General features: G+C 26.9%; 1 protein-coding gene across 1 annotated transcript; it reads left to right on the plus strand.

The window, feature by feature from the left end:
- The first annotated feature begins 1,664 nt into the window (after window positions 1–1,664).
- Window positions 1,665–9,782, plus strand: LOC127284306 (uncharacterized). The gene is made up of 5 exons (XM_051309695.1): window positions 1,665–1,731; window positions 2,018–2,071; window positions 4,546–4,725; window positions 7,437–7,649; window positions 9,664–9,782. Exons 1-5 carry the CDS (start codon window positions 1,728–1,730, stop codon window positions 9,780–9,782), a joined length of 570 nt encoding a protein of 189 aa, XP_051165652.1. The 5' UTR covers window positions 1,665–1,727.
- Window positions 9,783–26,868: the final 17,086 nt, after the last annotated feature.

Consider the following 26,868-nt stretch of genomic DNA (forward strand, 5'->3'; position numbering starts at 1 on the left):
AACGCTGAATTTCTATGTGAGAGAATTTTTTATTGAAATTCTAACAGCATTTTTAGTGAGGTTTATTTCAATAATGTTTAAATTGAATAGAATTCCCAGTATGTAACATTACTATAATATGAAAATGTTCACCTGATGGTAGTATGATTTTATTTAGAAAATAATTACGTTATTCATAAACTATTAGAGTATGAATCGTTGATTCAAAATATTTTTAACATTATAATTGACAGAATTATAAATCAATTTAAAAAATTTTGGCCGGAGTAGAAAAACGCACGCATGACACAATATCAATTACAGTGGGAATGTGTGTGTGTGTGGTTTCTAGGCAGGTGCATAAATTTTCCCAAATTCTCAGAAAATCGAATTATTATTCGTTCGAAATATCGAATAACTATATGTGTTTGATTTAAAAAAAGTTCAATTACTCATTAAATAGAATTTCTATAATTCAAAAATCCAAAAAATCGAATTTTTAAATTTCCGAATTTTAATTTTTTTGAATAGACAAAAGTTCGAATGGGGCCATTCACATACTTATTACGTGATATGTTTAGGGGGGACGGGGGTAAGCAAAGTGTCACTCTTTAATCAAATTTGCTACACTAAACTATAGAAAAAATATCACGCAGGGAAAAAGGGGTCTAAAATATCTAAAATATCTATCACGTAATATGTAAATGATCCCAATATTAATTTATTCGAATAACCGAAAGTTCGAATTTTTATTTATTAGAATAGCCAAAAGTTCGAATTCAAATTTATTCGAATAGCCAATAATAGTTCGAAGTTTTTTTTTACATATAATGAGTTTCCAGTTTATTTAATGTTTAGAAAAAGTAGATTATACAAGCGTGGGAAATTAAAATTTTTATGAAAAGTACAAAATTTTCCATACTGATGTAAATTTCGCGCGCTTGTCCAATTTTTCAAAACATTAGATAGATTGGAAACTCATGTGTAAAAAAAACTTTGAACAAATGCTAATTCTAACTATTGGTTATTCGAACAAATTAAAATTCGAACTACTGATTATTCGAATTAATTTAAATTCGAACTATTGGTTATTTTAATTAATTTATATTTGAACTATTGGCTCTTGGAATACATAAAAATTTGAACTTTTGGTTATTCGAATAAATTAGTATTCTATTTTCTGTCTTTGGAATAAATTTGTATTCAATCTTTTGTTTATACGAAGAAATTTTAATTCGAAAATTTAAAAATTTGTTTTTTAGGAAATTCGAATTACAGAAATTCTATTCAATGTGTATTCAAACTATTTTTAATTCGAACATATAGTTATTTGATATTTCGAATTATTAATAATTCGATCTTTTGAAAATTTAGGAAAATTCGCGAACGTGAAACATGAGTTAGAAAAGGACAGAGATATATTCGTTTCCTTTTCTATCTCATGCATCTCGTTCGTGAACGACTTTCGTGAACCTATTGTGCGTCGGCCTTATGCGTTGCGCATTACAAGGTTTCTGGGAGGTCCTCTCTCCTTAGAACATAAAGGCCTAAGCACAACTGCTTCGCGAACGCAAAGCAAGAATTGGAGAAGGACAGAGATATATCTGTGTCCTTTTCTATCGCATAACCTCGTTCGCGGATTTATTGTGTGTTAGGCTTAACTAATGGAAAGAGTGTCACGAAGAAGCAGAAGTTCTCGAAGAGGCAGAAGACTGGGGTCGCGAAGAAGGAAGGCTTTGCTAATTCAAATGGGTATGTTTATTTTCTTACTCTTTGTATTATTGCTTTTTTTAATAGTAGTATCACATTCTCATAAAAAATGAGGTCTTAAATTTTTTGTTTTTAAATTACTTTTCATTTATAACTTTTTTCTTTTCTCTTCCTACTTTTATTATATTATTAATTTTGTTTCTAGTCTTTCCGTTTTTGCTTTCACTTTTATTTATTCATTCTAATTTTTTTCTTACTATTTTTCTACTATACTTCATACGTTAATTTTTCATATTTGTTCATAATTTTATTTCTTTTTTTATTTCAGCGACAACACGAGACAATGAGCAAGGTGGTGAAAACCAGGGAGCAAGAGTCGGTGGTAATTATGCATTTTTTATGAATTTAGTAATAATTTTGGATATTTTTAAACTTTCCTGTTTTTATTGTTATTGTTGTTTCTTATTTTTCTAACCTTTTCTAACAATAATTAGAAATAAGTTCTTTTTATTAATTTCTATTTAATTTATAATATTTGTTTTTATGTTTATCCCAAATATTTTTGTATACTCAATCAGAACCTATAGTTGATCAATTAGCTATAAGTAATAATTAGTACTTTTAATAAATAATTTGAAAAAGAACTTACAATGTTAATAAATTTATTCACAATTTTGAGTAATAATTTCTGAAACGTGCCACCTAAAACTGAAAAAATATATTTTTTGTTGAAATGTTTTTTTTCTTAAAGTATTTTATATGCACAATCACCCCCTAAAACGATTTTGCAAAAAAAAATTTTTGTTATTAACAATTTAATATTTTTGACGCTTTTTTTAAAAAAATTAATTTCAAAGAAATTTATTGATCGATTTTAGTGATTTAAACGGCATTCTTCTTGTCTTGAACCATAGTTTTATTGATATTTTTTTGGTGCAAAAATATTGATTTTTATTGCAAAAAAAATTGTTTATTTATAAACAAATAGTAAAAAACCATGAAAACAATCGAATTTCAAAATGTAAAAAATAGCTTCATATACTTACAACTCTTCTGAATAATATTCCGTCGAGAAAAAAAATGGCACGCATTCGACAATTGGTTTATTTGAACATTTTTGACAGCGCGCATGGCGCATGTAGTACGTAGTGACAGGAGTCGCGCTACATTCAGCTAGAACTCTAATGTAGGTATTCATTCTACAAAGTCTGTGGAAAAATTAATTTTATTATTAAATTATAATTTTCAAATTTTGATTTAAAAAGAATGTTTCAAATTGTAGTTTACATATTATTATTATTAAAAAATTGAGTTTTTTTTCGATTATTGGAAGTGAGAAATGAAACACCAAATCACTTGTTTGGCTTTTTTTTGTGATTTGGTGCTTCATTTCTCACTTTCAATAATCGAAAAAAAATCGAATTTCTAATACCAAATAATGGAAGGAAAAAATATTTAATATTATTATTATTAGTATTATTATTGTTATTATTATGTATAATAAAAACTTATAAACATTTTAGCTGAATTTATTGTTTTTTGATGCATATTTTTATAATGATTTTAATCCAATTTTAGTTGCAAAAATAAAGGTGAAATTATTACATTTATTAAATTTTACAAGAAACTCAAAAATCGGTCCCGTTTAAGTATAACAACGATGAAAAAAAATTCGACTTTTTTTGGGTCAAATTTCAAAATTTTTTTTTAACTATGTAACACTTTTAAAAGATATTTTTTTTGAACAATAACATTAAAATTTTAATGAGATCCAATTAATTGTCTGAGAAATATTAATGTTTAAAAAATTATTGCCAAAAATTCCAATATGGCATAACATTTAAAATTTTGAAAATTTTCAAAAATTCTTTGGGACCTCTATTTCTTATATCCAATATTACAATTTTGCAAAATTACAGACGAATCCAAAGACTCCTTGCAAATCGTGATATTTCTGACGGAGTCTTACCGAATAATAAAATTAATAATAATAATAATATGTAAACTCAAATTTGAAACATTCTTTTTAAAAAAACATATGAAAATTATAATTTAATAATAAAATTAATTTTTCCACAGACTTTGTAGAATATAATACCTACATTAGAGTTCTAGCGGAACGTAAAGCGGCGCCTGTCACTCACTACGTACTACATGCGTCATGTAGTCAAAAATGTTTAAATAAAACAATTGTCGAATGCGTGCCATTTTTTTTCTCGACGGAATATTATTCAGAAGGGTTTTAAGCAAATGAAGCTATTTTTTCATTTTAAAATTCGATTGTTTTTATGGTTTTTTACTATTTGTTTATAAATAAACAATTTTTTTGCAATAAAAATCAATATTTTTGCACTAAAAAAATTTCAATAAAACTATGGTTCAAGACAAGAAGAATGCCGTTTAAATCACTAAAATCGATCAATAAATTTCTTTGAAATTAATTTTTTTAAAAAAAGCGTCAAAAATATTAAATTGTTAATAAGAAAAATTTTTTTGCAAAATCGTTTTAGGGGGTGATTGTGCATATAAAATACTTTAAGAAAAAAAACATTTCAACAAAAAATAAATTTTTTCAGTTTTAGGTGGCACGTTTCAGAAATTCTTATTCTATTATAAACTTTCTTTACAAAGATTAAACTATGAATCCATTGATCGACTATTGTTTCCGATAGAGTGTTATATTTCTCTTTTCTATTCTTGTTACTATTTTTATTTTTTCTATTATCATTATTATTGTTATTCCTTAATGTATTTTCATTTTATTTTAACTTGACTTCCTGATTATATAAATTACAAAATTTTTATTCATTAACCATTTTTCCAATTTATATATTACAATATCATTTTCTGCTGCAGGTGATCAAGATGGTGATATCGTCGAGGGAGGTGGACGACAGGGTGACGGCGTTGTCCCACTGGAAGTTGGTGGCGGCAACGACCAACAAGGTGGAGGTGGTGGCGGCGTTGTCCAACTGGAAGTTGGTGGCGGCAACGACCAACAAGGTGAAGGTGGAGGTGGTGGCGGCAATCAACAAGGTTGGTATAATATGATAATAAATTACATATAAGCCAAATAAATTGAATATTTGGTACTAATAAATGAAGGTTTAAACCTTCATGAAAGTTATTTTATTCAATAATTATTGAAAGCAAATAAATATTCATTTGGACGAAAAAAAGTTTTTTTAAAGAACTAAAAATTTATTGGTGCCGAGTATTTAATTAATTTTTATTAGTAATAAGTAATTGTTGTTGCTCTCTAAAAATATATACAATTTAAAGAAAAACTTGAAAATTAGTTTATTTCTATTGAATCCATGAATTGAATAGAAAAAAATTTGCTTTCAAAAACTTGTTTGTTTTCTAGAAAATTATGAATTAAGTGCTTGCTTTGCAATAGAGCAGTACTTTCCATTTTTGAATTCAATTGTTAACAACTATTATAACCATAAAAATACTTTTTCCCCATTACTTTTAAAAAACTTTTCACCTCTATGTCGTTTTTTTAACAATATCTATTTATTTTTTATAACAATAACAATAAATTCTTCGAGGTATTATTAATATTTATTTTTATTAATCGATTTTTTTTAAATTATTCATAATATTATTGACTTATATGAAAATCTTTTTTATTAATACTTTATTGAATGTGCAATTAAAATTATATATAAATATCGTACAGTTTTAATTGTTCCTCATGATTATATCAAACTGCTAAACCAATCATGATTCTATAAAAAAATGTCTTATTAGTTAAAAAAATGTTTAAATAAATAGGTTGTAAATAAGTATAAATTCGACAGTAGTCGGCCACTTTTAAAAAAACCTTAAAAACCAATTATTTTGCACATTCAAAAGCATAGACTTGTTTACGATAATACTACGAATGATTAGTAACAAACAATTTTTTTAACTTATATAGTATCATGACTATGCAACATTAATAAGTGGCAGACTACTATCTAGTTTACCCTATTATTTACTTTTGTTTTTCAATAAGATTGCAATAAAGTAAAGAGGCTATTTTATTATTTAAATTTTTATTAAAAACTGATTTAAATACTCATTAAAAAAAGAAAATCCTTTTACACAAATTTATAAATGAATTTCTTCGATTTTTATTATGAAAAAACTTTAATTTCGACAAATTCGAACTTCAAATACACCCAGAAAAAAATTAATTTTATTTAAATAACCGATTAATTGTTTATTATCAAATAAATATTTACTTGGCTTAAGACTGTAAAAATAGGTGTCTTTTGAAATTTTAAAATAAAAAAAAAGTTACATTTTTTCCCGACTTTTAAATAATTAAATAATTATAGTTTGATTAGGGTGTCCCGAAAATTATTTTTTTAATATTTTCTTGCTGCCGTCTCCTAGAATTGTTCCAAATGGAAAAAGAGACCCGTATTTTTTAATTTTAAAAACGGATAATATTTAACGGTGCTACCAGGCCCTTGAATTTTTGCATGTATTTCATATGGGGAAAAGCTGCTTTTTCGTAAATTTGCAATACTTATGTTAAATCTTAGAATTTTTAATTTGGCAAACAACATTTTTCTTCAGGGGTGTTCAAATTATGAAGTTCTAATAATTATTAAAAAAAAAATAAAATAAATATTTTTATAAAGCAGCAGAAAACCCCATAAATGCAAAAAAAGTTAAATACATATTTAAAAGTGTCGGAAATGACAATAATAAGAAGACATTTGTTAAAAAAATGAAGTTGTTAAAAAAAATTGTTTAAACAAATTATTGTTGTTATTTATTTCTTCAAAATAAGAATATAAAGTTGCAGATTTTTTTACATAACTCAACTTACATTTTTGACAACACTATGCAACAAGTAGAAAGTGATTGTCACAAATTTACAATAAGAATTGTTTAAACAAATTAATATTGTTATTTATTAATATTTTGAATATGATTTTATGATCTTGGAGTTTTCTCTAAATTTTAACAACTTTCGTTGCCAGCTATAACTATTAGTTTATTAGACAAAAAACTCCAAGTTTATAAGTTTAAGTTTGATATATTAATAAATAACAATATTAATTTGTTTAAATATATCATATTATTAATTTTTAACAATCACTCTTTACTACTTGTATGGTGTAGTCCACAAGGTAAGTTTGAATAATTAGAAAAAACTTCAACTTTATATCTTTATTTTAAAAAAATAAATAAATAACAATAATTTGTTTAAACAATTTTCTTAACAACTTTCTTTTATTTTAACAAATACTTGCTATTTTCATTTGTTTAACAACTTGCACGCGGAATTAAGAATTCATTAAAACGTATTAAAATAATTCGACCCACTCTAAAACTTTTTGCAATATTTTCTTCTTATTTCCAGCTACGTGTGATAAAATTTTTATTTTTTTAATTCCCTAAATTAAAAAAATGAATTTGCTTATAAAAAATTAATATTTTTTTAATAAAATTTCACAAAAAAAATTTTTTTAATTCTTCAAAAAAATCATGGAAAAACTGAACTTTTTTTCTCTTAGCAAAATTTTTCTAAAGTTGTTAGCTTTAAAGATACACACGATTAAAAATAAATCTACTTTTAAAAATCTGAAATTTTAATAATTCATTAATAGAAAATTTGACAATAAAAAAAAATACGTGTACATTTTTTTAAAAAAGAATGGAAAAAAAGTGTTTTTAGCCGAATTAAAAATTTGAGTGTGAATTTCACGTGGTATCGTCCATATATTCTTTTAAATAATTTTCAGAAAGAGCGTTGATACTTCCGCAAAATGGAAGTGATCGAGGTGAAGGAAGCGCTCGAGGAAGGGGAAGAGGACGAGGAGATGGAAATAGGAGAAGTCGTGGAAAGTGGAGAGGTCGTGGAAAGTGGAGAGGTCGGGGAAAGTGGAGAGGTCAGGGAAATTGGAATGACCAAGGGAATTCTTCAGGTCGGGGAAATGGAGGAGTGAATGTCCCCGGTAATTATTCTATTCTTTGAAATTTTATTTCTTCTTTTGATTTTAGGGGTCATTTGGAGTGCATGAATATCTCATAAAAATCATTTAACAGAATTATTATTCTTTCAAATTGCTATTAAACAGAAATTATAGAATTTGAATTATATTTTAGGCGAGGTTCCATTATATCGAAATAACATTGTGAGGAATTTTTACATAACGAATTTTAACTATTACTAATTTTTAGAATAACGAAATTTATTGTGAAAGAAAATTTATTAACAGATAGTTTTGTTACGTGTAATTATTATTAAGTATAATTTTTATGTTAACGAATTTTTATTGAACAGAATTTTCCTTTTACGGAGTTTTTCTTTAAACAAATTTATATTTAAAAGAATTCTTATTTAACTAAATTGTATTTTTACGAATGAATTTTTATTTGAAATAGTTTTCAGTGAGTCGAATATATTTAAATGTTATAATTTACATTTCAGCGAACCTACATATATTCGAATTTTTATTAGTACGAACTGTCATCCCAAGTAGCATCTAATATTACTGTGATGTTAAAGTGTTCCCTCGATGGTACTCTCTTAATTTGAATCAGTGAAATTTTTACTGATTTGCATTCAATAACTGACTTCTAACTATTTCACCAGTGAAGTTTCACTGATTTGCAGTCATTTTCACTCATGAAACAGCTAGAAGTCGGTTACTGAATACAAATCAGTGAAGATTTCACTGATTCAAATTAAGAGAGTAATATAACGGAAATGTTACTGCAATATTCCAGTAACATTACAGTAACATTACTGAGTAATATTACTATGATGTTACTGGAATATTACAGTAACATGTCCTCGTTATAATACTATCAGTCCGACATTTTAATATTACTGTAATATTACGTGCTACTTGGGATACGACGATATACAAATATTAAAACACCGAATTCTTATTTGTCCTACATTGCAATTGGCCAAATAATCAGAAACTGAAGAAAATTGTGAGTGATCAATTTTAAAATTGGTGCCAAAATATTTCTGCTGGTTGATTATTTGGTCAATTGTATTGTAAGACAAATGAAAATTCGATGTCATAAGATTTGTATTGTATGATATTTCGTATTAATACAAATTCGAACAATTGTAGGTTCGGTGAAATGTAAATTGTGACATTTAAAGATTCAACTTATTTAAAATTTTTTCAAATAAAAGTTCCGCAAAATTGAAATTCAGTTGAATATGAATTCTTTTAAATATAAATTTGTTTAAAGAAAAACTCTGTAAAAGAAAAATTCGATTCAATAAAAATTCGTTGACCTAAAAATTTATACTAAATAATAATTACATGTAACAAAACTTTCAGCTAATTTTTTCCAGAAATTAGTAATGATTAAAATTCAGTCATTTACAAACTCTGATGATCTCAATTTATTGTAAATAGTAAGTCAAACAAACAAGAATTTAGTTAACTATTAATTCTTTATATCAATATTCCTACAAATATTATTTCAATGTGATGAAGCTTCACATAAAACATCATTTGATTTTTATAATTTTTGTTAAATGTTAATTCGAAACAATAAATTTCGATAGAATTATAATTCTGTCAAATGATTTTTATGCGATAATCATGCACTTCGTTCATGTAGGCCCAGATCAAAGAATCTTTGACGCGCGAATTCGTTGGCCTCTAACGCAGCCGGAGACTCACTGTACGCGAGGCCAATGAATCTACGCGTCAGAAATTTATAACCGGTTCTTTATGTAAATTATGTAAAATTTATTTAGTGTATCAGAAAATTACTAATATGATTTAAAAACAAAATAATGAATAATTGAGATTTTTCTATTATTTAGATTTTTCTCTTTGACTTTGAAGCCTGTTATTATTGCTTTGTTGTATTTTAAATATATTTCATATTATTTCCTTATTATTTTTTATTTTTTTTAGTCTTCTTTTCTTTGGTATTTTCTGTTCACTTTTTATTTGACTTTTATTGCTTTATTGTTGTAATTTATGTTCACAGGACAAGGAAGAGGAGGGGAAAATAGGCGGGGGGGCGGTGATTGGGACAATAGAAGAAGGCGCACCAATTACCAGAGACCGGGACAAACTATATACTGTCAAACAGTAATTTACAATTAATGTATTTTTAAAAATAAAAAAAAAACATAATTTTTTAATAATTTAAGTTTTCTTCATTTATTAAAATATATTAAATATTTAAGGATTTTTCAAATTCTTCTTAATACACTATCATTTTTAGAATATTTCAATTTTTAAATAAGGACTTTTAAAGGATTTTTCATTTACTTTTTAGTGTCAGAAAGCATTTTTGAAAAAATAATTTTAACATCATTTTATTCAAAATTAAGCCTTATTTGTCAGTTGTGACCAACCCATTTTGAAAAATTTCCGAGAAATTCTGATTGGAAATTCCAATAAACTTTTTTTTAGAAGAAAAATAATTTTTTTCTACAAAGCAATTTTAACAATTATAAAGTTTAAACTCAAGGAAAATATACATGTCCTTAGGATTATTTTCTATTTTTAGTTAGTCAATTATTATTTGTACATAAGAACATTATTAAAAATTAATTTACTAATAAATTTAAATGAAGTTATATAATTAATAAATATATATTTATTTTTTTAATTTTATAAATTACATTATTGTCATATATTATTATTGCAAATTTAATACCAAAAAAGGACAACAAGTTATTTTTTTTTAATTTCTAATTTTTCAAATCTCAATAACTTTGGATAATATTACCAAAATGAGTTTCATAAGAGGTAAAAAGATGGCGTCTTAAGAAGCACTATAAACTTTAAAGAAAAGAAAAACAATTAAGTACCAAAAAAGTTACTTCTTTCAATATCTTTATTTTTAAAAATGTTAATAACTTTGGCTAATTTTACCGAAAAGAGTTAAAAAAATCAAGAGATGCGTCCTAGGAAGGCACTACAAAACTAAGTAGAAAGTCTCTTCATAATTGATTCAGTGGAATTTCACTGATTGATCAGCTAGAAGTCTGCTACTAATCCCTCTCAGTGAAATTTGACTGAAAATTTAGTAAAATTTCATTCGTTCGCAGTAAAAATATCACTGATTGAAATCAGTTATCGACAAGGTTACTGATTCAACAGTGAAAAACCACTGATTCTCAGTGAAAAAACTTGATGAATGAGGCTCAAAAATCACTGATTAGACGGACATTGGCGGACATATTTGTCCGCTAATGAGATCTAGAATTTTGAGAAAATCGTTCCTTTAGCTCTTGTAGAAATGTAATATTACAAACATAACTTGTAACATCACAATGACATTACAGTAATGTTACGTGATACTTGGGTAATAAAATTGCTCATACGTAAGAGGAAAAAAACTGCAAAAGAATTGGATTCCTCTAAAATTGAAAACATTTTTTTCTAAATTAAACTATAGAAAAAGGGGGGAGTGTCATGGGGCGTTGCTGTTCAGTATGGGCGTCATGTTTGGTGTATATAGAAGACACTGGCAACTTTGACAGATCGTAATGGTTGATGCAGGGTAACATTCTGTCTAAAAAATTCCTCCGTTGCATTTGTCACTTTATATACTTCTTCAAAAAATATTTAAGTAGTATTTCTTTTAATTTTTTTAATAAAAAAATATACAAAAAGTATATTTTTTACATTTAACAAATTCTTTCAACCTTTTAAAAGAAGTAGCATTTTGGATTTGAAATTTAACCAATTATTGTCAGAAGTCGAGTAGCACGTAATATCATAGTAATATTACTTGCAGTAATATTACACGATTATAAACAAAATCTGATTCAGTGTAAATGTAAAGAGAAAAAAGAAAACTTCTCTTTAATCATTAGATATATGAATTTTGCTGCAATTTCTATTTATTCTAAATAAAGGTGTTATATTACAATATAACATTGCTGCGTAACATTACTGTAATGTTAATGAAAATACAGTAATGTTAATTGTTACTTTAAAGTTTCCACAGAAACGACGTCTTTTATTATAATTCATTGGAAAAAATATGAGTTTTCAAATGTAATTATAAAAAATTAATAAAAGAGGTCGTTTTTGGGAACATTGAAAAATAAGGTTTATTTTTGAAAAAAGTCACTTAGTCCAGTCGTCCTGTAAAAAAATTGGTCATTTTCTGCCAAAGTTGATACCTGACTTTTGACTGTTGATTCATACAGTGTGGGGCGCTGGTATATGTGAATCCCTATATGTTTCCCACTCGAGATTTTTCCAGGGCGTTATAAACTATGACAAAGGTGCAGAAAAACGGTTTGTCGATAACCGTTTTTTCCCATTAAATTTTAGGGGAAAAAGTTGTGATTGAAAGTTATAGAGCTCGGAAATACCTGTAAAATGGCGGGTCTTAAATGAAAATCGGTTCATTTCTTTATTTGCAAATAAATTTAAACCACTAAAAATTTCGATTTCTTAATTCTTTGATCATTTTTACAAAAGTTGATAAACTTTTCTCAATCCTTGATAGAATTTACCTCTCACGACCCTTAATAAGTGTATCAAAGCTGAACCCGATCGGATAAATTATTTATGAATAATTGCATTTGTTAACTAAAAACATGTTTTTTTAATGAAATTTCTACACTTTTGGCCGGATGAAAATCAGTTTTCTTTGTCTTATTCTCTTCAAGAAAAGACAATTTATTAATCACAATTTGTGGCTAATTGGATTTTTGCAAAAAAAATGGTTTTTTTAGATGGGGAAAGTTTTTGCTTAGAAGCAAATTAACTCCGGCTGATTTTGAATTTAAACATTCAAATTCCCAAAAGTTGTTATAACTTCCAAACAAATGCATGAATTTTGATCTTTTTTTTAAAACTTGTCTAACTTTTTCTCAAAAATTTAAATATGCAATTTTTTTAGAAAAAGTTACAATATCAAAAAATTTATAATTAAAAAATTAAAAAAAAAATTTTAAATAAGTTTTTTTTCAAAATTTTTAATGTTCAACTTCTAGAATAATAAAAACAACAATTTTTTATTACTTTCATAAAAAAATTGAACTTTTATTACAATTCAATCCTTATGGTACTCGTTTTTTGTCCAAAATTGTCTGCTGCGTGAATAAGCGGCTCAACAAGAAGAGATAATTGGCCTAACTTTATATCACATAATCAAATATGCAATTTTTAGTTTGTACAAAAAGTTATAAACAATGTAAAAAATTAATTATTAAAATAAATTTTTTTTCATTTTTTTTTATTTTAAACTTTTTAAATAGGCCATTATTGTTTATTTATTTTTTATTGATAGAAATAATAAACAATTATTGTTTTTATTATTCAAGAAGTTGAAAATAAAAAATAATGAAAAAAATTAATCGCCATTTTTAGTGGTTTGAATTCATTTGCAAGTAAACAAATCAATCACAACTTTTTCCCCTAAAATTTAATGGGAAAAAACGGTAATAGAAAAACCGTTTTTCGGCACCTTTTGACATTGTTTATAACGCCCAAGTGGCAAAATTAGCTGTTGGATTTATATAGAGGTTTATACTACCGCCCACACTATATGAATCAACAGTCAAAAGTCAGGTATCAATTTTGGTACGAAAAAATACAGGATGGCTGGACTGACTATAAATCTGAATCTGTAAAAATTCCACTGATTTCAATTCAGTGGACGAGTTTTCTTTAACTCATCAGAGGAATTTCACGAAGAATCAGTAAAAACCATTTGATTCAATAATTTTTTTAAAAATATTTTTGAAATAAATATTTTAAAATTCACTATATAAAAACTACAATAGCTCAACTTTTGTAGAAATTATGGCAATTTGAATAAATCAAGGTATATTAATATCTAATTTTTTTATTGTATCAGTTACAGTAATTTTTAATCTAATAATTTATTAATCAGTAGGTTTAATATTATGCTTATTCCTATTGCAAATTTAGAAAAAAATATATATATTAGGAAAAGGTATATATATTAATTAATATTATAAACAATAAATAATTCTATTTTCAAATACTATACTTTGAAGGTGGAGAGGGGGCAGATTTTCTTTTTACGGCTCTGAATTTAAGTGATATTTGAATAACAGTGTGTGTTTACAATATTAATATTTGCATTTATAAAAAATTTTCGAATTTTGTTTGAATACTCTCATTAAATATTTGAATCATTGTGTAGAATTTCAATCATAAAATTGTCTTGAAGATTAAATAAAAGCCCTTTCCTGATTAATAGTATATTTATCTATTTCAATTTTTTTTTTATTTCTGAATGTAATTATTGTTGTTACTACAAATTTAATATTTTTTTGTTTAAAGTGTGAATATTAAATAGTGCTTAAGAAAATATTGCAGTTTTGTCAAAAATTATTTTCTATATACATAATTGAAGTCTGACGCGCAGTTTGCCCATCCTAGTGCCATTACTGACTTATGTTTATTTTCATTGTGAAAAAAGCAGGTAGCGCTAGCATCTTATTATACATATTTATCTAATTTTCACCTAAAAAGAAGGCGAACGCATTCAGAGTGAGTGAAAAATTATTAATTAGAAGTTTTTTTGGCTGATAATTAGAAAGTGTCAATAGTTTATATTATTAGTTGACACTTTCATTAATCATTTGAAGATGGGCAATTCTCGTAAAAATAAAAAATTAACTGCGGGGAAAATGCCAAAATCGTTGAATATAAAAATGGCTAAAATGAGGTTAGTTTAATAAATAAAGATTTTCTCCTTTTTTTCTTTTTGTAACATACACTTTTCGCTATATTAATATATATATATATGTATATATATATGTGCTTTAGATATAATGTATTCTTTATGATTGTATAGTGAAATCATAGAAAACTTTTATTTTATGAATTACAATTATATTTCAAATTTGTATTTTATTAAAAAACTATAGCATTATAGATAGACACGTGCTATATATCTTGTGTGTATATTCTAAGTCAATTACATTTAAACAATATACAATCAATCTTCACACCATATAATTTATCATCTATTTTAATTTTTAAATTTAAAAAGTAAGTAAAGATGAAATTAATTAACTTATAGGATAATAAGCATTGTGCCCAAAGATAAACCGTCAATCAATTTGATGTCAATTTGTAATAATATAATTAATGATTAAAATTTTTCAAATATTTAACGAAAATTTATTGATGATTTCCTTGAAAGTGTTAATTAATTGTGCTATTTAATTTTTTATATTATATAAAATATATATATATATTTTATTTTTAGGTCATATTTTATAGGCTTATGTATTGAGAATTATTATTCTCTATCAAATAGAAATGCTGAATTTTTTCATTGTTTCTGCATTTAAAAAAAAAACAAATTTTCATTCGTCTGGCAGTTTTGAGACAGGACATACATTAAAAGGGAATTCTACTTTGTGAGCCGAAAAAGTAGACTCATTTTTCGAAATTAATTATGAGAAAATGAATTAATTTATTAAAAAACAGCCTACAAAAGTACATGTCTTAAAGTACAAAAAAAATTTTATTTATTAAAAAATGACAGCGCATTAGATCTCGAAGTAAGCCACTAAATTCTCTGGTAGGGATGGAAAAGTCGACTTCGGCTTTAGTCGAAAATCGACGTCTGACTCCAAAAAGTTGATTTTTCGTTGTCGGTCTTCTTTGAGTCGATGTCGATCTTGATGCGTCGACTTTTTCGATTAAACCCATTTCAATTGAATATTATTGTTGAGTATATATTGAACTACAAAAAAATTATTTTTATATGTTAAAAATTTGAAATGGTGGTGCTAACAGTTTATCCAAAAAAACCTTTTTTATGCGGCCGGTAACTTTCTTCGTACAATTTTTTATAAAATTAGCTAAAAATTGGTTTACATCTTCAAAATAGCATTCTCTAGATAAGTACTAGGGAATTTTGAAAAAGCCGATTATTGTAAAAATGGCATGTGATTTATTAAAAATTTCGATTTTTTTGTGAAAAAAATTTATACAAAATTATACCATTTTTACAAAAATCGTTTTTTAAAAGTGTCCTACGTAATTCTCTAGAGAATGTTATTCTGAGGTTGTAAAAAAATTTTTAGCTAATTTTATCAAAAATTGTACGAGAAATAAAGCGGCCGCATAAAAAAGGTTTTTTTTCATCGACTGTCAGCACCACCAGTTTAATTTTTTTAAAATATAAGAATAATTTTTTTGTAGATCAGTATATACTTAACAATAACATATAATTGGAATTTTGATTTCTTTAATTCTGTTTTCGTAAAAAAATTTTAAAAATGGATTCGATTTTCCGTTTTAACAGTGGTCTTTAAAATCTATTTTTATAAACGATATAAAAATAAAATCTTTTAAATTAAAAAAAAATTTATGAAATACTTATGAAATAAATTTATATATTAAGAATATTCATAAATGAGTGTCTACTGGTCCTGGAAACTTTAGGAATTTTAACTTTTGTTCTCGAAATTTTTATATTTTCTATTACATTCAAGTAATGAAAACTACTAGGGTTCAAATTAAATGTTTAAAATTTTAGAAATGTCCTGGAAAAATAAGAAATCAGTCCTGGAAAAGTCCTGGAATTTTAATATAAATTTTCGTATTTATTACAAAATACAGGTAAATTTCTTATTTTTTACATACAGTTACAATAAATAATTATTTACTTCAATAAACAAACACATAATTAATCACTGATACTTTATTTTATATATAAAATTAAAAATTTTTTAAATATAATTTTTAAAAAATCGACAATAAAGTTGACGTTTACAGAAAAAGTCGAGAGACTTAACGTCCAAATTCGACTTTTTGTTTCTTTTTACCATACCTATCTTCTGGTGATAGCATCGGGCGAACTCGTACTGATTACAATTTTGCACCTAAACCGAAAACTAAAATTTTTTCTTGAAATTTAGCTCAAAATTTAGTGCACATCGAGCCATTTTTCGGAAAAAAATTTTTTAAACAAAATGGCGTTAATTTGATAACTTTTTTCACTTTTTATACAAAAAAATATACCAAAAAAAGTCTGTAATAAGGACAAATTTTTATTTTTTGAAAAAATGGCTCGATGTACACTAGAAAATCTTGTTTTGAAGCTACAGTAAAAATTTCAAGTTAATCAGATAAAAATTGTAAAAGCTACAGATACACTCGTTTGAAAAACATGGTTTCGAGAAAAATGCGCTTATAGTTCATCCCTTTGAGTCATAGTGGTCAATATTATAGATGAAAAAAAATAAGGAGCTCACAGATGTACTTGAAACTTGTTACTTGGGGGTTTTCAGAGTCGCTGATTACGAATCCAGTATTAGTTATTTTAAAAATTCAAAATGGCGGACGAGAAAATTAATAATCTCTCGGATTGACTCTACGACTATATTCGAAAAATTGAGTTTCGGACCCTATACACTATTTCCACCTCTATAATTATGTTTGAATATAATTTTTTGATAGTTAACCCTTTGCCGTTCATGTATACCGAAATGTCGTCTAGTGAAAAAAAACAAGATTGTTTATAATTAATATTTATTCTATTTAGAGATTTTCTAAAAGGAAATTTAACATTAGATTCAATTGAAAATGTATTAAACATTACGATTTTGAATTATCTTTAAAGTGATTCAACCATTTAGCTACCTGCTTTCTTGGTTAAAAAGCTAGCAACGATAAAGGGTTAAGGGAGGTGTTTAAGCCAATAAAAATAATCTAAAATGTTAATTCACAAGGTAGAATATCACCGTGGAATATTATCAAAAATAATATTCTATACGAATATTATTATGTTATTATTAGAAAACATTACGTACTGATTGCCTAGTTATATTTTTATTTAATTTATTTATATTTTTGTCATATACTATTTTAGTTAAACAAAAAATATGTTTGAAAATTTTGTGTAATATGTAATTTATCGAAATTATTAAATTATGTCTAGGGGAGACTGGGTCAAACCGGCCATACTTTCGGTTTTTTTACTCTTGGGAACGCTTGTTTGAAAAATCATTTAATTAGTCAACTTTTTCCCACAGACACCTATACTGTATCTTCTATCGTTAGTTGCTGTGTTAACTTTAAAAAATTTTGCAAACTGGACGGTTTACCTCACCCAGTGGGTAAACCGGCCACTTTGGTTTTTTCATCTACAATACTGAATTCATATAATCTACAATAACAACAAACATGAAGAAACATTTATTAACAAACGTTGTAATATTGAATTGATTACATTTTAATTAAATAAATATTTTTTTCAATAACGAAAGGAAAATGTTTGACAATATCAAGGAGACATTATTAAAAGGTCTAATTCTAATTGGAAGATAATTATTTTTCTTTGAAAATAAATATTCGAATGAAATAAATAGTTTTTTAAAATAATAATCCGATCGGGAATCTTCGTGAAACTCTAATACAAGGAAATAAGTATTGGCCGGTTTGCCCCACAGGCCCATTTTTAGAATTAATGCTTGTTTAGAAGAAATGCTATGTAAATTCTTTAATGTATGTTGTTGTTAATTCATCAATTTATTCAATCAAAGAATATATTTAAAATAAACCTACACAGAAAAAAATATATTCTAGATTTAAAAAAATTTATACTTAAATAGGAGTCAAGAATATTCATTACTTAAAGTAAGTGAGAAATATTCTTGCAAGAAGAATATTATTTATATTGAAAGAATATTTACCACTTAATTAATGTGGTGAATGTTCTTGGCGTCTATTTAAGTATATTTTCTAAAATCTAGCATATATTTTTTTCAGTGTAAAATTGTCATAAGTACATAATTTAAAAAGAAATAGTTTGAAAAGTAAACAATTTTTTTTTAAATTGTTAATATTTTACAAATTTACTCTTTTTATACTAGTTAACAATTTTTTAAAGTTCATTTAACGTGGAATTATAATAATTAAAATTAATAAATAAATAATTATGTATTAGATTGCAGAAATCACAGCCACGGTCTAGAACTTCTATCAACTGGTACTATTTCTAGAATAAATTTAACTAATTTAAAAGTATATTTTAATATTATTAAATACAATTTACTTTGGATGTTATAAAATTTACACTGGAAATATCGAATTTTTATAGCATGTTTTACATTTTCCACAGTTAATTTTTGTGTACAAATCTCTTGAAGTTTTTTTCAGCGTAGTACAATTTGTTATTCAGAATTGTTTTTTACACAGTAAATTTTACTTCTTCTAAGATAAATTTTTCTAATTTTTATGAAGACATTTTTTTTTTAAATAATAAAAGTTATTCTAACAATAACAATTTTTAATACCAGGTTGCCACAAGTCATAAATCTATAATATTTTGAAAATATTAGTATAATTCATATACCGCAAAATGGAGTGATAAGCGCCAATGGGGTGTTAAGCAACAAAACTCTTTTCAATTTCAAATAAAAATTTCACGCATATTGTTCTTCAATCGACCACTTATATGCTAGGTTAGGATGCTCCCTACTAAAAATCCCTGTACAAGATCTTGTACAATTTCCTGTACAGGATTAGCAACTGAAAATTGGAACAAGTTCATAAGCGAGATCTTGTACAAGATCTATTGAAAGATCTTGTACAAGAAAGATACTTGTACCTGAAAATGTGCATGATCTTGTACATATTCTTGTACAACTTCATGTATAAGTACTTGTATATGAACAGATTCATATTCTTGTACATGTATAGTTATACAAATTTTTTTTTTAATAAAATTTAAGATTTTGATAATTTTTAACCACTAAGATTCGTCACTTATGCATGCTAAAACTATTGCGCAGCTCTAAAGGTTAAATTTAACTATTGCGCAGCGTTTGAACTTTTTAATTTTTAATAAAGAAAAACATAAGTAAAGATGTACAGGAACATGAACGTGTTCATATACAAGTACTTGTACATGAAATTATACAAGAATATGGAGTTACAAGATCATATACATTTTCATGTACAAGCCCACATAGCACAATATCACACTGAAAGTTTGTGGTGAGGGTTATTGGTGAAGCTTGTAATGTTACTCAGTATACTTGTTGTAAACATAAGGTAGACTAGAAATTTCCGCCATCACAGTAAGCTTACACCTAAAGGATACGGTAAGCTTATACCTAAAGTCTACGGTAAGCTTACACCTAAAGTCTACTGTAAGCTTACACCTAAAGGTTGAGGTAAGCTTAAATGGTAAAGCTGTGGTAAGGTTATTATCAAGTTGTAAGGTTGAGGTAAGGTTGTGGTAAGTTTGCAAGGTAAGGTAAGTTATATTCAAATAATAATATTAACAATAAATAAATATTCAATAAAAAAATTTTTTTTTACTTTATTCTATTTTGGGAACTTATCATTTCGCAGAAAATTTTGAAAACAAATTTAGGAGGATTAGGATTCGAGCCCGGGACTGACGTAAATACCTAACAACATAACTATACATGAAAATGTAAGTATATGATCTTGTACATATTCTTGTACAATTTCATGTACTTGTATATGAACACGTTCATATTCCTGTACATCTTTACTTATGTTTTTCTTTATTAAAAATTAAAAACTTCAAACGCTGCGCAATAGTTAACTTTAACCTTTAGAGCTGCGCAATAGTTTTAGCATGCATAAGTGACGAATCTTAGTGGTTAAAAATTATCAAAATCTTAAATTTTATTAAAAAAAAATTTGTATAACTACCCAGATAACACACATACTAGTACGGTAGTAGTATAATACTAGTACGGCGTACTAGGCGTACTGGTACTGTACCAGCCATGTACCTTCGCACGGTACCAGGTACTGTACTAGTACGGCATACCGGTATGCAATATCGGTAGAATATGAGTACTATACGAGTACGACGTACTGAAAACTTTTGTGACTTAGTATAACGTACTGTTATTGTACTGGTACAATACTAGTATGATGTACAATATAAAATATTATATACCCTCCCCTTTCTCTTCCCACAATAGTATTTTAATTATTTTAATATATTATTAAAAGAAAATCTGTGGGAGAACTGAAATAATAATAATTCATTTTTAGTTATTTATTTTTATTCAATAATTTTTTTTTATTTATATGATATATGTCTTTGCATATATTATATCATATATGTAACTTGTATTCTCACTTATCTTAAAATATCCGGTGTTTTATATATTATTTTAATTACTTAACTTTATCAAATATTAATTGATTATTTATTTACATTTAAACATTATTTCAAAAGAATTTTAAACTCGATGTTTAAAATTGCTTTGAGATTTGCTTTAAAAAACATATTATCACATCCTAACCTATAAATATATTATATGTATAAGAATAACTATAACGAAATAACACACAATTATGAATTTAAAAATATATCAATATGATTAAGACCGAATTTATGAATTTATCTCAATATAAATGTATAAAAAAGATTATACATGTAAAAGATTTTGATGTTTTTCAATGAAATAACACCATGGTACAAAGCGGCATGTCAAAATAAAAGAATATAAATCTTATATGGATCGATAATTGAATATAAATTTAATCTCGGATATTCAAGATGAGTACAGAAGCACAAGTTACAAACATTAAAACTCTTTTGCTGCATATCATAAACGACTTTTTTCACCAACATTTAATGCACCGTTTTCAGTGACGCGTTCATATTTGACAATTGTCAAGAAAGTGAGGTTCGGTTGGCATTACCAGCAAAGATTCCCAGTACGACGTACCAGTATTATACTAGTTTTATACCAGTACAAAATAATTATATATGTCGTACCAGTACGGTACTAGTAGAATAAAAGTATGTCGTACTGTTAGAATTATAAAATATGATTACTCGATAAAAGTATAGTACTAGTACAATACCAGTACGTCGTACTTCTGAAATAAGAAGCACAACATACTTGTACGATACAAGTATAATACTGGTACGTCGTACTGGGAATCTTTACTGGTAATGCCAACCCAACCTCACTTTCTTGACAATTGTCAAATATGAACGCGTCACTGAAAACGGTGCATTAAATGTTGGTGAAAAAAGTCGTTTATGATGCAGCAAAAGAGTTTTAACGTTTGTAACTTGTGCTTCTGTACTCATCTTGAATATCCGAGATTAAATTTATATTCAATTATCGATCTTTATACGATTTATATTCTTTTACTTTGACATGGTGCCATGGTGTTATTTCATTGAAAAACATCAAAATCTTTTACATTTATAATGAGAAAAATTCATAAATTCAGTTTTGATCATATTGATATATTTTTAAATTTAATTGTGTGTTATTTCGTTATAGTTTTTCTTATACATATATAACATATTTATAGGTTAGGATGTGATAATATGTTTTTTAAAGCAAATCTCAAAGCAATTTTAAACATCAAGTTTAAAATTCTTTTGAAATAATGTTTAAATGTAAAGAAATAATCAATTAATATTTGATAAAGTTAAGTAATTAAAATAATATATAAAACACCGGATATTTTAAGATAAGTGAGAATACAAGTTACATATATGATATAAATAAAAAAAATGATTCAATAAAAATGAATTATTATTATTTCAGTTCTCCCACAGATTTTCTTTTGAATAATAAACGAAAATAATGAAAATACTATTGTGGGAAGAGAAAGGGGAGGGTATATAATATTTTATATTGTACATCATACTAGTATTGTACCAGTACAATAACAGTACGTTGTACTAAGTCACGCCGTACTAGTACAGTACCTGGTACCGTGCGAAGGTACATGGCTGGTACAGTACCAGTACGTCTAGTACGTCGTACTAGTATTATACTTCTATCGTACTAGTACGTGTGTTATCTGGGTATACATGTGCAAGAACATGAATCTGTTCATATACAAGTACTTATACATGAAGTTGTACAAGAATATGTACAAGATCATGCACATTTTCAGGTACAAGTATCTTTCTTGTACAAGATCTTTCAACAGATCTTGTACAAGATCTCGCTTATGAACTTGTTCCAATTTCGTATGCATTATCCTGTACAGGATCATTAACAGAACTTGTAAAGTTCAGTTGTTGATCCTGTACAGGAAATTGTACAAGATCTTGTACAGGGATTTTTAGTAGGCAGCATCCTAACCTAGCATATAAGTGGTCGATTAAAGAACAATAGGTGCACAATATGCGTGAAATTTTTATTTGAAATTGAAAATAGTAAGGATAAGTACAAAATGATTATCTTCTGAAAAAGAAACATCACTTTTTGTTATCCATTTGTTTATAATAATTTTATTATTAACAAACTGTGAGCTTAGAAATTTTTTAGACTTGTTTATGTATAAGGAATATGCCAAAAGTAAATTAACTCTTTATTCATTGAAAAAAATTAAATTTAAAAACTCGCGAAAGAAAAGGTGGTTGGCTGAGTGACCCATTGTAACTCAAAAGGTTCAGATTATATAACTAAATGCTCAACCCGGAACCATTCGGAGTAGCCAGATATCAGGGAATCAAGGGTTTTAACGTAGGTGTGATAGAGGGTAAAAGACAGGTGGGAAAAGTGTTTGCATGGGTGGGGAATCAGTATTAGTGTGTAAATGGTACAAGCGATACACTGAAAAAATGTTGGGTGCTCAGCACGGCCAAAGCGAGTTTCCAATGTTTTGGGCGCACAGCTCGCCTGAGATTTTCCATTGATTTTATGTAAATTCTTGGGGGTGCAGCACGCCCAAAACCATGGGCACCAACTTTGGACGTGCTGAGTGCCCAAAATTTTTTCAGTGTAGGAATAGGCGAAAATAGTGTATCAAAGTCATGACTGATGGAGTTGGTTTAAATATGTGAATTTTTACTAAATGAAAAACTTATTTTTATAAAATTTGTAAAGTTTTAAATCAATATTATAATGTCATATTATCCTTGCTTTGTAAAATAAATTATGCAACCGTAAATACTAAAGAAAACTACTGCGCAGGCCTCAAATTTTAAAAAATTTCTATTAGGTGACAATGAAAAAATGTTTCATTTATTATCACCAACACGTATAGTGTTGACAACCGGAGATCATATGGAACTATTCAGTGGTAAATGTGACTGGAGGATTCATCAACATGAAATATTATTTTTCTTTTAACAAGACATTTATTATTAATAAACAATACATAAATAATATACTATTATATAATACATAACAATTATATAAAATAAATATTGTAAAGTATGCATTATAGCGTTGAACCAGAATGAGCTCATGTCGCAATAAACTCTTATTATCAATCCGACATCACCACAATTTTATCCTGTCTCCGTCAATAAGGCCAACATTGCCTTATTATATTTAAGGCTCAAATCGCCTTCAATTTAAATAATCGGATCTTGTATCGTATAAATTAGATTTTCTACAATTATTTTATTCACACGCACACCAACTGCGATGAAGTTGGAACCTTCTCCTGGTTTGTGTTCTTCTGTTCTCACCCCTGTTCTTCTTCTTCTTCTGATGATTGTTCAATCACAACACTTTTCACTTAACACTTTCACTCGACTTTATATTTCTATGGCATCTCTCTGATAAATAAATTTGTATTTAAAATTAAATTAAATGTTGCAAACTCTCTCATTTCTCGTAAAATAAAAGAACAATTTTTAATCAACTAGACATTAATTATTTATCTTTATTATAATAATAACATATTAGGATGTCCGCTGGAGGCGTGGTTTAATCATTTCGTCGTTTGAGGGCAAAAACATTCCATCTCAAATTTCAACTTTTTGTCTACTTTTGGTTACCTGAAACATAACAAACAGTCGGTTAATAATCGTAATTTTTAGATCTGAATATAAATATAACAACCCAGTGTGCATGGGGACATGGGATGTCTTTAGGACGTCCCTAGGACATCCCTAGGATGTCCATGTCCGTTCAAAAGACGTCCTAGAGACATCTTATGTCCTAAAGACGTCATTTGGACATAAGATGTCTTTAGGACGTCTTTTGAACGGACATGGACATCCTAGGGATGTCCTAGGGACGTTCTAAAGACATCCCATGTCCCCATGCACACTGGGTATAAACTACAATTTTCTAGTACAACTTTTTATTATTTTTGCTTTTTTGTTATATTTCTGTCAACCTTAAATAAGCAAAAAAAGTTGACATTCTAGATAGCATGTTTTTCAAATCTCAATTCAAATAATTCAATTGGCATGTTTCTGCCCCCAATCGACGATGTATCCTACTACGATCAGTAGTTCCATTTTTCGCTATCATAGTTAGAAGTATTTCTGATTGATGGAAGTTGGACAATTATCCTACTTCTAATAGATACAAAAATTATCACAGAGAGCGATTCGTAGTAACTGACAACTGGTCACATATAACATCTTATACAAAGAATTTTAACTCGTCAGACCGATACAACATCTTGTATTTATGCAGCCAGCTCGGTATAGCGTTGGCATAACTCCGACTTTTCTGTATGGATAACAGTTTTACAAAGAAATTCAAAAATCATTTCCGTGTTTCCATACACCACCTACAATTTTCAAAAATCGGACAAGTGCGAGTTACACTCGCACTGAAATCGAGGGTTCCGTACTCGAAGCGAACTTATTTGGTATAAAAACAAATGCTTAAAAAATATTGTTGTATGACTAATAATATAAGTGATACGAAGATGAACAATTTTCTTGAATTTTACAAAATTGTTCCTTTTTGTATCACTTATTTTATTTGACATACAACACATATTTTTTAAACATTTGTTTTTATACCAAATACGTTTGCTTCGAGTACGGAACCCACGATTCCAGTGCGAGTGTAACTCGCACTTGTCCGATTTTTTTTATTTTAGAGCTGTAACGACTGAAGAAATAAACTCAATCATGTTTATTAAATTATTTGTATAATCTACACATAAAAATACGTGAAAATAATAAATTTGAAGCCCTATAGATAAAATTTTTTTCGTTATTGGGAGAAAATTCATGATTTTTTCTAAAATTATCAGTTTTTTCTTGACAGCATCTGAAAATTCAACTTCAATCATCCTCGCTATATTTTTTGTGTTATATATACACGTAAAAATACGTCAAAATTTATAAATTTGAATCACGTTAGATAAACTTTTTTCGTTTTTTTGCAGAAAAATACATTTTTTCCTTAAAATTATCATTTTCCTTTAAAAATTTGATAAAAATTGATCATCAACTCCAATCGTGCTTACATTTTTTCCCTATAATTTTCCTGTAAAAATACATTTATATACTAAATATGAACTGTCTGGGTTGTATATTGTGTGCGCTAGGGAGAATAAACCATTTTTTTTTAAATTTTTTATTTATCCTTGACAACGCTATATTAATTGATCCGAATCAAGTTCGATATATTTTTCCTTTAATTTTGACGTAAAAATACGTAAGTGTGGCAAATTTGAGCTTTTTATGACAAAAGATATGGCCGCCAGAGGTACATAGTCATTTTTAGGCATTTTTCGTAAAAATTAATGGTTTTTCCTTGACAACCCTATGATAATCAATTCCAATCAGGTTCGCTATATTTTTCCTGTAATCTACACGCGAAAATACATATGTGTACATATGTTTGTTCAACTGTGGCGCTCGTGCAGCTGTTTGAATCGCCAATACGATTAAAACTTAACAAGTTTTTATATTTCCTGTTGACAATTTTGTAAAGAAGTTCAATTTTCTGTCTGCCTTTTTATTTTCCACTTATATTCATTTATTAAACTCAATTTACCGTTACTGTGTTCACCTGTTGATTAAATGTTTATTATACACAACATATTTTTACAAGTTTTATAAAAAATACTGTTTCTTTACATGTGTTTTTTAAGCAGGGTCAAAAAAGGTTAAGCTGGGGATGGATGGTAGATAATGTCATGTTCTTGAATATAGAAAGGAAATTATATTTTGTAACAAAAGTAATTGCATACTATTGTAATTTTGTGCAATTATATTAAAAATGAAAATGCTTTTTATTATTAGGAAATGGAGGTTTGGAGAACAAAATGAGAATGAGAGGAAGGAAATTGATAACTCTTTTGATTTGATGACGGAATCCCTAATACGCGAAGCGAAATTCAAATGTAATGAAGACAATCGTTCTGGATCTGTAAAAACTTTGTCAGTGGAATGTTTGGAAAATGATTCAAATATATTTAAAAAATGTGAAATCACTGCAGAGGAAAATAGAACTTCCACATTATTAAAAGCAGTTAAAGATGAAAAGGTTCATACATC

The sequence above is a fragment of the Leptopilina boulardi genome, unplaced genomic scaffold (genome assembly GCF_019393585.1).
Source record: "Leptopilina boulardi isolate dan_hultmark-lab unplaced genomic scaffold, ZJU_Lbou_2.1 LbouV2_322, whole genome shotgun sequence".
NCBI classification, from domain to species: domain Eukaryota; kingdom Metazoa; phylum Arthropoda; class Insecta; order Hymenoptera; family Figitidae; genus Leptopilina; species Leptopilina boulardi.

Bases quoted from the DNA above. Each gene is read 5' to 3' on its own strand.
- LOC127284306 (XM_051309695.1), top strand. The intron at 2,072-4,545 runs GTAATTATGCAT...TTTCTGCTGCAG, and splicing joins CCAGGGAGCAAGAGTCGGTG to GTGATCAAGATGGTGATATC. The intron at 7,650-9,663 runs GTAATTATTCTA...TTATGTTCACAG, and splicing joins TGGAGGAGTGAATGTCCCCG to GACAAGGAAGAGGAGGGGAA.